The 13,510-nt window shown below is 42.9% G+C and overlaps 3 protein-coding genes across 3 annotated transcripts; 2 read left to right on the forward strand and 1 right to left on the reverse strand.

The window, feature by feature from the left end:
* Positions 1 to 2,772: 2,772 nt before the first annotated feature.
* Positions 2,773 to 5,814, forward strand: PADG_03502 (uncharacterized protein; the record flags this gene model as incomplete). The annotated part of the gene is made up of 5 exons (XM_010760763.1): positions 2,773 to 3,384; positions 3,462 to 3,574; positions 3,640 to 4,116; positions 4,228 to 4,817; positions 4,895 to 5,814. 5 exons carry the CDS (start codon positions 2,773 to 2,775, stop codon positions 5,812 to 5,814), a joined length of 2,712 nt encoding a protein of 903 aa, XP_010759065.1.
* A 1,389-nt stretch (positions 5,815 to 7,203) lies between these two features.
* PADG_03503 (uncharacterized protein) lies at positions 7,204 to 9,047 on the reverse strand (the record flags this gene model as incomplete). The annotated part of the gene is made up of 3 exons (XM_010760764.1): positions 7,204 to 8,502; positions 8,575 to 8,715; positions 8,811 to 9,047. The coding sequence occupies 3 exons, from the start codon at positions 9,045 to 9,047 to the stop codon at positions 7,204 to 7,206; spliced, it is 1,677 nt and encodes a 558-aa protein (XP_010759066.1).
* Positions 9,048 to 10,112: 1,065 nt separating this feature from the next.
* On the forward strand, positions 10,113 to 13,175 carry PADG_03504 (uncharacterized protein; the record flags this gene model as incomplete). Its single annotated transcript, XM_010760765.1, has 5 exons — positions 10,113 to 10,171; positions 10,290 to 10,505; positions 10,636 to 10,766; positions 10,878 to 11,240; positions 11,377 to 13,175. The coding sequence occupies 5 exons, from the start codon at positions 10,113 to 10,115 to the stop codon at positions 13,173 to 13,175; spliced, it is 2,568 nt and encodes an 855-aa protein (XP_010759067.1).
* Between the last annotated feature and the right edge of the window lie 335 nt (positions 13,176 to 13,510).

The following is a 13,510-nucleotide window of genomic DNA, read 5'->3' on the forward strand; positions in this document are numbered from 1 at the left end:
CCACTAATTATATTATAATAAAATCTATTTTAAATTTAATTTAATATTTTAACTTTTTATAAAATAATTTTTTATTATATATTTTATTAATTTTATTTTTTTATAAAAAATACTATAAAAAACTATTATATATACTATAAATTATATAAATATTAAATTATAAACTATTATTTTTATTTTTATTTTTTAAAACTTTATTATTAATATTAAATTATTAAATAAAAATCTGATAATAATTCTAATATTAATAAAATATAAAAAATATATTAAAATTTAATAAAAATTTTTTATCTTTTTTTTCTTTAATATAGCTGTTATAATTTAAAATAAAGTTATAATAATATAAAAATAAAAGATTCAATATATCTATATAATTAAATAACTATGATAAAAATATTAAACTAAAAATTAAAATATAAAATAAATAAATATATATGATTTAAATAAATAACTAAAAATTTAAATAGATTAATTTTTAAAATATGATAAAGTAAATTAATATTAATTATTAAATATAATTAAAATAAAATAAAATAATTTTAATTCATATTATTAATAGCTATACTATAATAATAGTTATTTAAAAATAAATATTTTTTTTAAATTAAAGAATAATAATATAGTATAATTATTTATTTTAATTTTTAATTATATTTAATTAATTAATTATTTTATAATTTAATTTTTAGTTTAATATATTTATTATAACTATTCAATTAAATAAATAAAATTAAAACTTTTATTTTAACTTTAAATTAAATTATAATAATAATAATAATTTATAAAAAATTATAATTAAATTATTAATAAATAGTATTAAATTAAATAAAATAAAAATTATTATTTTAAATTATAACTTTTATCTTTATAAAAATTAAAAAAAAATTATTAAATATTATAAATTTTAATAATAAAATAATAAAAATTAAAAAATAATATAAAATATAAATAATATTTAAATTTTTATATATAAATTATTATTATTTTTTATTAAGAAATATAAATTTTAATTTTAATATTTAAAATATTATAAAAATAAATTAAATTTATAAAAATAAAATATAATTAAATAAAAAATATAATTAATTATAAATATAATTTTATTAATAATTTATAATAATTAAATAAAAAAAAATAATTTAATTTATATTATAATTTTCATTAATATTAATTATATTTTTAATTAATAAAATAACTTTTAAATTTTAAAAATTTATTTAATTAATTATTTATTTTAATTTATAACTATATTATATTATATAAATTTTAAATTATTTTTAAAGATAAAGTTAAAATTTTTAAATACTAAAAAGAAAATAAACTATTTTTATATAATTGCAATTTAAAGTGACTGATTTTTCTTATTCATTAAAAGAATTTTCTAAATAAGAGATCTCTCTTCTATAAGATAAAATTCTCTGGTTTCTGTCGAGAGTATCTACATGTGCTATATAACTGTATGCTTGTTGGGTCAAGATAAAGTAAGAGATATTATAACACTTTGTTATGACTCATACACTAGATATCTGACCCTTATCAAAAGCTTCAATGCTATAAGAATCTTTCCTTGCATATAGAAAGCTTGACTGCTCTGTATTGTTGACAAATTTTTTGGTTGACCATGCGACAAAATAGGAATGTGGCTCGCTAACTTGTAAGAGATCTAGATTTTATATCAGAAGATTCAATCTCAATCAAGATGGATAATAAAAGGTTTGATCTCACTACAGCCACAGCGATTACGGCCTGTAGTAAGCTTTATTGACACCTGTTTTCAATACTCAACGTACACAGTTGAATGAGAGCGTTATTTCTTTGAAATATGTTCTCATGAAAAATATAACGGCAAATGATTTTACAAACCCCCAGGCATATAAGGAAGCTTTTAGACACTTTCTGCAAATTACTAGGGCATACAGGTGAATTAAGGTGAAAATAATAAATTTTCATATATAGCATGCTTTTGCTTTTTGCATGAGATCTAGGTTTGGAAAGCTAGCTTCTAGATTTCGCACGGCGGTGCAACGGACGGTGAGGCGAAATAGGCGAATGCCGTTCGCCCCGAAGCGACCGCAGCCCCCGCCGTCCCGCACGTGATTCTGTGCCGTACCGTGTATCCTCCAATACGAGTTGGTGGTTGTATTGTGATGAATATATATTATTATTATTATTATTACTTATTTAACGCCTGGAGGCACGTGATCAGCTGACTAAGGATAGTCTGCCGACGCGGCCACAGCACCTCCCTAAGGGTATCAGGCGTGCCAGCGCAGCAGCTAGTCTGCTGCCTGACATGTCTAGTCGGCCGAAGCCCTCTTGAGAGTCTATGTACAGAGTAGCCCCTGTCCTGGAGGTTCTGAATGGCGGAGCTGACTCAGCGCTGACGTAATTCTCAGTCACATGACGCACTAACGCCTTGCTTATCTTTTGGGAAGCTCAGCTTTCTCTCCGGGTCTTTATTAATCCATTCCTTTCCTGTTCCCCGTTGCTTCCTGGATAATAGTTCGTTCAACCGCAAAAAACAAATCCCGTCCTCCGCCGCTGAGCCCTAACCAAGCAGCAGATGCGATCATCATCCCCGTCTCTCTCAGAAGCCCGGCCTGATCAACCCGCTCCCAGAGTCCCCTCTCCAGGCTCCCCCCGCCCTCTACGGAGCGCTGCGCTGTCGAGAGTTTGGCTGCTCCAAGTCACCGTTGGTCGCCTGTGCTTCCCCGTTCCAATTGCTGGTCGCGCCCGACTAATTCTTCATTTTCTGCCCCCTTCAAATGGCCGATGTTTTTAGACTTGGCAGACCGCGTTCACCCCGAGTACATCACCAACCACCTTTCTTCCGGAGACCCGCTCCAGCCACATCCATCTCGTTCTCCCGTCCAAGAAGGGGTCTCGGATACCATGGATTCCAGAGATTCCTCTGAGATTCCCCCGACTCACTCGTACCCGTCCCCCAACGCGGCGCAAATCGGACAAGCCACCATGTCCTATTACGCCAACCAGTCTCGCCATCTGACTGAAGATGAGTTGCATCTCTCCGCTGAGCTGTCGCGCGACGCCTCTGCTGCTAATATTAATGACTCCTCCGCAAATGGCATTGCCCATGGACAATCCATGGTCTTGGGTCAGTCCAACCCTGGCGCGGCGGATATGAATCGTGCTTCTCCATCCGATCAGCATCAGCAACAACAGCAGCAGCAACAACAGCAACAGCAACAGCAGCAGCCGCAGCAACAACAACAACAACAACAACCACAACCTCATCTTCTTCAGTTCCCTCCAAATCAACAGGTCGGAGTCGATCCCAATCATGACTTGAGCTATGGGGACCAGAGTGCGCGACGGAAGAGATCAAAGGTTTCCCGCGCGTGCGATGAGTGTAGGCGCAAGAAAGTAAGTCAATATTACTTAATCGAGTGTGCATATTATTTATTATTTGCCGCGCGACTCTCACACCAATATATGAATAGATTCGATGTGACGCCACGTCAGAAGCAGGTGTCGAAACCTGTTCCAACTGCCGCCGAACCAATGCGACTTGTGAATTCAGTAGGGTTCCAATGAAGCGCGGCCCGAGCAAAGGGTTTGTACCCTGTCTATCCTAGCATTATCTATCCTTTTTGTCAGAAACTGAGCCGCTACCTACAGGTATATCAAAGAACTGGCCGATCGTATCAACAGTCTTGAAAACCAGATGCATCCCGGACTTGGCCAATCCGACATTCCGTACCAGGCAATGCAGGACGACACATCTCCCAGAGGATACCAGGAGTTTTCATCCCCGGTAGAAGGCAATTTATTATCCCGCAAGAGGACTTATTCCATGTCAGAGGGTCTTCCGAATACCTTCATGCAGCCTCCGTTCTCGCAAACCGGACGCCCATCTTCGGTCGGGGGTTGGCCTGTCCAGGCCCCAAGTAAAGACCAAGCACAAGTTCCTCAGGGAGATGGTGGTGCTGGTGTATCTATATATTCCGGCCCTCTTTTGACTAATGGGTCTGTTGCTAAAATTAATCAACCTTTCTGGTCACAAGAAGGCACTGGCACAGGACAGCAAACTGAGATTAGTACCTTGGGAGATGAGTTACAGCCTTTAATTGAATTGGACGACAAAGTGTTTGATGCGTGAGTACCTGATTTTCTCCTTTTTGCTTCCCTCCCCCAAAATTATATATAATATAAAATAAAATTTCCACACCCAATAACCATGACATCCTAATTTAAATGGCCGCAAAGTTACTACAATCATATCCACCCCTTACTCCCTGTGTTACCCAACTCAAGGGAAAGATTCTGCGACCATCTCCAACAATGCAATCGACAAATCCAAGAATCATTTCTACATTGTCTCTACGCCGTCACTGGAGCGAATTTGCTTCGTGCTGGGAATCAATTCCAGCAAATTCTAACATACGAAAAGGCTCAAGACCGGCTGTACGCGTCATTTCGCGAAGACCCATCTACCAGATCACGGTCTACCAACTTGTTGCTCCTCCAAAGCATTCTTTTGATGGTTCTCGAGGCCGACTCTCGTGGTCCAGAAAATCTGTTGGGGCAGAACGGTCTCTCGAAATCGGTGCTGTTGGAGATTGCTTTCCCTCTGTCATACTATATTGCCAAAAGTCTGGGCCAAATTAGGACGAGCAACCCAGATGACACTGATTCCGATTCCGATGGAAATATCGCAAGACGCGATTGGATTGTTTTCGGCATTTTGTCCCGCTGGCATGCTGTTGCTGTGGCAGGACCTGACCTTTTCGATACGAATGAAACCGCGACTCTGGAAGATAAACAGGTTTTTAGCCTTGCGACGATGCAAATATCGCGTGTGTACTTCTGTTCCAGAGCTGTATACAAACCTTTCTAGTGATACGACCTAGCTGACAACTTTGTTTGCGTACAGGTTATTCTACGCTTCTATCTGAGGTCCATGACCTCTTGTTTGATCCTACGCCATATACACTTTCAAACTACGGCGCTAACCGTGCTCTTAAACGCAACCTGTACGGCCAATTAAATCGCATCAGGGATGTTGAACAGCTTCATCTGTACGCCAGCGGTGACAGCGTGAACAATGCGCGCATTGAAGAACTTTCTCCCCTGATGTTCTGGTTCATCACTCTTCTCCTGAAACGACACCTGTTCACGTATACCCCTTCTGAAGTCCTCTACCCGGCCGAAGTCATCATTGACCTTCTCCACAAACAATCTCAGTCCGAAACACCCATCTCCTCCCCATTCCATCTCCACTTCCTCTCCCTGGCCGTAGTCACTCTCCTTGAAATCACGGACCTGCCAGACCTCGCAAACGACGCGTGGGAGTCGATAGAGAAAGCACTTCAGGTCATCTCCTATCGCGAAAAGCACGCAGCTACGGCAGGAGAATTCGAGAATGTCTTCGCTACTTCCAGCTGGGACGGATGCATCCACGCCTTCATCCAGGCGAAACTTGCCAAAGTCAGACAGGTCCCACAGGGCATGGCGGGTGCCTTGGGCGGTGTCGCTGGATCTGCCCAGCCGCCCCTTGGCCCGAGGGAGCAGCGCTCCCTGCAACACCTGGCCGATCTGGCCGTTGGTGCGGGTGGTGGTGTGAACGCTTCCTCGCCCCCGCCAACTTCTGCGGTGAATGTGGCTGGCGATGACAAGGACCTTGGCGCCGGGGCGGGGTCGGGGGCCGGTGTTTCTGGTGGCGTCGCTGGTGCTGGTGAGCTTGGTGATGGCCTGCCTCATTCTGGCGAGGAGCAAAAACAGATGTCCCCTGTCTTCGTTGACTTTACGAGGTTAACTAAGCGGGGTTACCTTAATGTCCTTGCTGGCAGTTGAGCGAAAGTTGCAATCGTGTTATTTATAACACGCTATGAGAACTGGTGTCATGATATGTTCTTTGCGTCATATTACGGCCTGATGAAAGAAAGGAAATTGCGTACTACAAACAGAATGCAGTGGTGATTTTTTTTCCCTTCGTGCTTTGTATGTTTTGATAGCTGTTCTACCCTTCTTCTATGCTTTTGTCTGGTGATATTTTATATGGGTTGTCCACCCCCACTTGCTACAGGAAAAGATGCTCAGGCTTTGCTGAGTATGGAAATTGACGGGCGTGAATATGAACATGTTTAAGATGGAAAGAAACTCAGGGCAAAGCATGCTGGTGTTTTCTAGCAGGAGGGGTCAGACCTTTCTTTTTCTTGTTTTCTTTTGTTGTCCGGTGGTTTTGTATTGAGCTTCTTTTTATGTACGTTGCTCGTCTTTCGTCTCCCTGCCCTCCTCCACCCTCCCCATCTCTTTTCCTACCACCCTTGTCTACTCATTCCAGTCTACACCATGTTTTATGCAAAAGTTGCCTTTATTTTCCTCCATCCCTTATTCCCCTATCCAATACCTTCTGAGGGTCTTAGTTTTATTTTCAATTTGCCAGTAATAATACCTTGAGACACCCCCTCATCGCATCTCTTTTTTCCCCCCTCTTTTTGTTTTTCGTCTTGATATTCTCATACACAACATATCTCGAACTCGGCTTTACCCTCAACCTTCCCTAGTTTCCTTTTCCCCGTAATATATCAAGAACACACCAAAATAGCTGAGGAATGGGATGGGATTCCTCTGTACTGTATCAGGGCGGGAACAAATAGTGTTTGTTGTGTGCGTATAACTTCTTATGGGGGTTGCTCCTCTTGAATTGTTTCAATGCCGTTGATTTTATTTGATTTCCTTTGATATTTAAAACGGAAACACTTTAATTGATTTGGAATTGCATTTTCTACTCTTTATATTCCCATCTCATCTACATCTGTCGTTCGCTGCCTCATTTCCTGTAAATCCGTGAAGAATATGTGTAATATGAGTAGTTATCGTGATTGGTGTTGTTTTCAATGCAGACGGCATTATTTTCTCTTAAGCTATTCTAGGTCTATCTCTAATAATACAGCGTTCAATGTGCTGGGACTTGTAGAGGGAGGAGGGTTATTTCACTGGGACCAAATGAAAAATGCTGGCTGATAGGGATAAACACGATAAAAAATGGTTCTTGAACTGCGACACCAGAAGGGTGTCGTGGACCCACAAAACAAATAACAAAGAAATGGTTGAGAAGGTGTGGGGTATATATATTATACGGGTTATTGATATGAACAAAATCCCCAGTGGTGGTGGTTAAAAGCATCAAGAAATGTCGTCGAAAAAAAGTATGAAAGAAAGAAAGAAAATCCATCGACATCAATAGCCAAAGGCTATCCTCCTCCACACACCCTCAACGTCCTGGCAGAGGGCCAGGAACATATCGTTCTCAAGCTGTCGACAAACCCACGATTCTACCAGCGCTGATCGTTCCGGAGTTGGCGTTGAGATGTACAACGACAAGTCTGATGGGGATATATCATCCCGATTTACGGATCCTGTAAGGTTATTGCGCCCTTGTCCGCTTCTCTCCGTTAGCATGCGTGGGGGGATTGAGTTTGTCGCTATGGGTTCTGCGTTCGCGGTGTTGCTGTTTCCGTCGATTGTGTTTGGCGACGTGGAGCTGGTAAATATGGACCCGGAGTCAGCTTTGGATGGAGCAGTTACTGTACGTGCAAAATTAGGCCCATTCACGGATAGAGTATCCGTAGTGGTGAACTGGTCAGTGCAGTTCAGAACTGCTGTAGGTTGGCCTTTTTCCTTCAAAGCTCGTGGTAGTACATAATTGGTAGGGAAAGCGCTAGCACTTCCACTAGTAATCGTCTGAGCCCATCCTAGAGTTGCAGTGTTTGACGGGCTATCAATGATTCCACCAGAACTTGAGGCTTCGGACTGAGCTATTGAGAAGGATGATGAACTGCCAGGCTGTAGCGTCGCTTTCGCTCTTTGGTTGGTTTTTGGTTTCCGTGTGAGAGACGCCTGCGTCGCTCTGAGATTAGCAAACGGAAGTTCTCTCTTCGGCGGCAGAATCTGACTCAAAGTATCCACGTCTGGTAGGGGTGGGGCAGTAGACGGCCTCTCTTTGAATAGCCAGCCACTGGTTTGATTCGATTCCACGGGGTTCGCAGTGACAGAGTGCGTCTCCCGCTGGGCTGCGAAGGAAAAATTAGCTAATGGGCTTTGGACGTTCGTGGCAGGGGAACTAGTCGTTGCAATGGCAAAAGTAGAAACCCTGGGTGTAGTGGTCAATGCTGAAGTGTGAGGTCTCCCATAGTTCTGGTCATGGGAGTTTGCGTTTGTTGCTGAAACGTTGTTGAATGAATTTATGAATAGCCCCGATGAATTTGGTTTTGCGTCTGTCAAAGAAGATGACCAGGGTCGTATATGGTATTTGTCAAAATCAGCTCCAGTTGAGCATCCTGAGGACACCGTGAATGTGCCACCACCTGTCTGCACGTAAGAGGAAGCTTGGGATGAGGAGGAGAATGGTCGATTTGAAGAGGTGTGATGAGATGGGGCTACTGCGGAATGTGTGATAGGACAACCAAGCTTGTTGAATATAGATATGGCATTCGTATAGTCAGAATCAGACGAGAACTTGATCTGGAAACGGCGGATCTATATCATAATTTAGCATCTGCCATAGAGAAAAAAAGGGGTATTGACATATAAAGAATGTATGTCCCTAACCTGATCGTTTCTCATAGGGTAGCGCACAGCCAGACACGGAGATTTTACAATGATGGCAGCGTGAGGTTTTGGATTTTGAGACAAAGAAAGGGACGGGCCTATTGCTGCCTCGCGGGCCAAAGAATTCAAGTTGAGCTGTTCCTAATTTGCCCAAACATGGATAATAAGTACGACTGGAGACTGGGCGTCAGAGCTTCGCAAGGGGAAACGACAACCTCTCCCACAGAGCCACTTACCAAGACATCGCTTCCTCGCAGCACCCTGAGGCGCTGATCTCCCTGGGAGAACGAAGAGGAGGTCTCATGGATGGAGATCTGGTCAAACACAACAGCCAGATCACTGTTGGTAGAAAGATGTGTCCATCCCAAAGGGGACGCACGGTCTGCTGAGGTGGTGGAATACGAGAATTTCAGGATGGGGATATTCAGAGAGCTTGATTGAACTTGCATAACGCTGAAGGGATGAGAAGTCATTTCCAGCGAAGATGATGGTGTAGAACAACTATAACAAGCTATGACAACTGCTACGGCAGTTGTGACAGTTATGATATATAGACAGACTATAGCCTGCAAAAGAGCTGGTCAAATAGGGACTGGGAGCAGACACGATCAGAGCAGAGCACGATACAGATAGATGGTGCTGTTCTTCTCTGACTTAGGGGAAAAATGCGTCCATCAAACCGAAAGTCAGTGATGGCTAGATAGACAACTATCTATTGCAACGCTGGGGCTATATACTTGCGGTTCAAGCGGTATATATATATACATATATATAGAAGAATAAGACGAACAAGAAGAGGTGAGGATTAAATAAGCTCATCCAGGTTGTTGGGGGTGGGGGAGTGGAAGAGCCTCAATTCCCCAAAGGGGATGTCCTCATATAATAGGGAGGTACCTACCCTTATATATAGTTATATATATCTATATACCTGCTTGCAATTGAAGACGGAACCTGGAGGAGATCACTATTGGATATTTGGGATAAACATAGAGTAAACTAGTTTAATTAAAGATTCACAGCTGGCGGATATCTGTCATATCTGTCCTATGCACCCAATCCTTGAAGGTTTGTAGGACATCTATTTCATCCCCATCCCATCCATTGAATCTCCGAGGTCATGTATCACAAGCTCACTAGTTAACTAGTTAGTGATAAAACTTGTCTCCTACAACTCATCCCGGACTTGGAACTTCTTTATTCCGATCACGTGAAGAACAACTACTGCAGATCAATGCTTGGTATTCAACCCCTGGCACAGGATGGTTCCTAGATGTGTGTCCAGCAAGAGGTAAATTCTGAACAAAGAGATATTACTTCATTCTTCATGGGGCTTCTGTTGGGCTGTTCGAGTCCACAGGTGCTGACCAGGGGCCAATGTGTCTAGAAAAACTGACTGTTTCTCCTGTTTCATGTCTTCACTTTTTCCGATCCCCTTGCCAAGTCCGCCCATCAACATTATCATCCACGTGATCCTCCACAGTGCAGTGCACGTGCTGCCAAGATGGCGGCCGCAGATTTCCCGTTCAACGTTACTTGCGATGCGGCAGGAAGAGGCAGTATTCCACTGCGCCTTGAAGCATGCCTACGCTGCCCGGAAGTAAGTAGAGATAAAGATATACATTTATCTTCACCATCCCCTCTCTTGTCTCTTTGTCTTTTGTTTGCTGCTGCTGTGAGTAGCTAAATACACCGTAACTACTCCGTACTGCGAACAGCATCGTGCCTCCTCGTCGCAATCGCCAGTTCTATATCAACCGCAAGCGGGTTCAACCGTATTGGCTGTTCTTCAACGTTTTCGATCGTGGAGGCTTCAACCACATCTCGCTCGACAAGATCAGCTGGTATACTGTCTCAAAGTTCTCCGGAATCACTGATACGCAGGCTACGACCTTCTCCTGGAACGTTATAGAAACCTACCGCACTTGGCTTTTGTGAGTTTTTGAAATTTTTACCCCTTCCATATATCTATTCTCCTTAACAGGTAATAAGAGTCTCAATTGAATGAATTCCATTGCATTAAATATCAATGTTTTCTTATCTTTTGTGCAATATAATATCTAGGCCGTTGGAGCACGCGGTGTTGCCTGCGGGCTTTACATACCCACTGCCCGGGACAGCAGCACAAGGACAAGGACTAGGACAAGGACTAGGACAAGCGCAGCTGCTGGCTCCGCTTCAAGCATTTCCCCACGGTATGTCACTCACTCCGCTTTTCTTCATAACTCCAATCCTTCCCTCTACCTCCTGTTTAAAGTCCAACAGCTTGAATTAACACTGCGTTTGTGGTGCTGTTGTTGTAGTAGGACTACAACCCGTGCCCTCGCACAGCCAATCCTATACTCACGGACTCCCTGGCAACTACATCAACTTATCCAGCTCCCCTTTCTCCTCCTCTTCTTCTTCTTCTTCCTCATCCTCCCAATTCTCCTCAACACATACCCCTACACCCTCCTACGGTAGTTCTAATAGCTCCAACCCCGCTACCGCTAGCGCTTCCACCAATATGTCTGCGGCCGCTACTCCCGCAATGATGGACACCATGACCCCCATGCACACAATAATGGTCGACACCCCCGCGAACCAGCGCGGAATTTATGCGCCATCTGCTCAACAACCACCTCCTCTACCCATAGAACCCCTTCTGAGATCGATGATCCCTGATACAGGTATGTGATTTGGTAGTCGTTTTGTTTTATCTTTTGCTGTTTTATCTCTTTCCCAACATTTCAATTCCCACACTCATCTGCCACAAACCCCACTTTCTTTAAGAAGAATCTAACGAGCCTCCTCTTCCTACTACAGTTCCTAAAATCTATAGCCAGTGCCTTCGATCCCTAGAGGTTGGCTCCGACGGTGATAGGGACTTCGCGCTTCATCACCTTGTGGTTATCTCAGATGAACGTGGAGACAAATTCAAATTTGAGGACTTTGGTGGTCTTGCAGAATATCTGACTGATCTAGTCATGAGGATCACTCGCCTCATCTCCGGTGTGACCTGGTTCGTTGATTATAATGGACGCAGAGAAATACCGTATGGGTGTCTGGCCGTATCTGGCACTGAACAAGATCCTCATATCGTTGAGAGAGTTGCCGGCCTTCCAGTCATTATACATGGTGACGATCATGTGGAAGACGCTGAATCTGCCCGTACACTCAGATGGATCACGGAAGCCGCCCTGGTTTTACGGAATATGTCTATGTTAGAGGCAAACGCCCGTTATCTTTCAGAAATGCCTATTTTCAAAAATTGCCTGCTCATTGTGCTGAGCTCCCCTCGTCAACCGCGTTTCAACGAAGCCCTAAACCATATGTTGGACACTTTGGAGCAAGTCTGTCCATACTGGGAAACTGATGAGAACGACCCCCTCTTGCCTCTGCTACTTCCGTTCGTGGATTCGAATGATAGATACCACGTCGTGACTGCTCTGAAGATCATAGTACTGTATTCGATGGAGCTGACTACGTTCAAACGTCTTGGAGGCCTCCCAGGGGACAAGCTCCTGGCGCTCTTCAACTACTCCTATCTTGAGCAGGACAAGGAGCTGCTTTCAATGACTCTTGACTTCTTCTACCAATACACAGCGACTCCGGAAAATATCAATGAATTCATCTATTCCGAGTGGCTTCACCACATGGTTCCTCGCATGGTCAGTCTTCTCCTAATTGACTCTAATGATCATGTGAATGAGATAGTGGATCAGGAAGAGCACAAGGCACCCCCAACTACCAGCATTCCACCTGTGCCACAGGAACTGAAGGCCTTACTCCTGCACATCCCTGAACCAGAACGTTGCGCTCGTTGGCTTAGTTGCCTCTTCATTGAGGATGCGGAGTGTGAAATCACTCAACTTGCCCTCTGGAAAGCTTATCAGGACTGCTTCGCGGCAGACCGTTCCTCAGGAGGCATCCCCACCCTGGCGGCAGCTGACTTTATCAATGCCGTGAGTGCCACCTTCTCTTCAGCCCAGGCACAGGTTGTCCCCGGTCCAAGTGCTAGATTCATCATCAAAGGCATCCGGCCCCTCGAGGCCGCTTACCACCCCAATGGGTATCCATATTTCGCTTGTCGATGGTCTGATCCCAGTCCTATATGCAAAATTGGATTTACTGATCCTGCACAACTTCATGAGCATGTTATCCGTGACCACCTACATCTTGGCCCGGAAGATGCAGAGGACCAACTGAGAAATTGCGGCTGGGAGTCTTGCAAAACGCATCGTAAACCCTCCACCATCAATGTCAATGAACTTGTCAACCACGTTTATACCCATCTGCCAGCCCTGAAGGATATGGCTCTGCCCCCCGCGCCGCCTCCTGGGCGCGAGATCATCCAGCCTAGAATATCCCGGACATTCGACTACTATCCAACTCCCGTTGATGAGAATGGAGACCCCATCGGAATTGCGTACAAAGCAGTCCTTATTCTTCGCAATATTATTCGCAATCTGCCACATGGAAATGCGGGCCCGTCCTATGGTTTCAAATCGTGGAACTACGTTTTTTTCTTCGCTTATAGGAACAAGCTCATCGAAATTGCCGATTACAATCCGACTCTCCGCGGTGATATTTTCGACCTTGTCGATGAGATTGAATCGTCCTGAATTTCATGTCGGAATCGAATGCGGTGGTTACATTCAGAAATTTTGAGTTTTACATTGTTTTACATATTCATGGATTTCCTCACTTTCCGGTGTCTATTTTGTTTTTCCTGAGCCAAGGCGTACTTTAAACGTGTGTTGTAATTTTCCGTTCAGAATCAAATCTTCAAAAACCAGCGGCTTTGAGCAAAAACTCCAGTACTGTTTTCCCTATTATCGATTCTTCTCTCACCTTCTCCTTTTTCTCTTGTGTGACGTTTGTTTGTTTTCATTAACCTAAGCGTTTTTCGCGTGTTGGAAATTTTAATTCGTGTTTACAAGAGGTTCGGTTGTCAGTT

The sequence above is a fragment of the Paracoccidioides brasiliensis genome, assembly GCF_000150735.1.
Source record: "Paracoccidioides brasiliensis Pb18 unplaced genomic scaffold supercont2.4, whole genome shotgun sequence".
In the NCBI taxonomy this organism is placed as follows: Eukaryota; Fungi; Ascomycota; class Eurotiomycetes; order Onygenales; family Ajellomycetaceae; genus Paracoccidioides; species Paracoccidioides brasiliensis.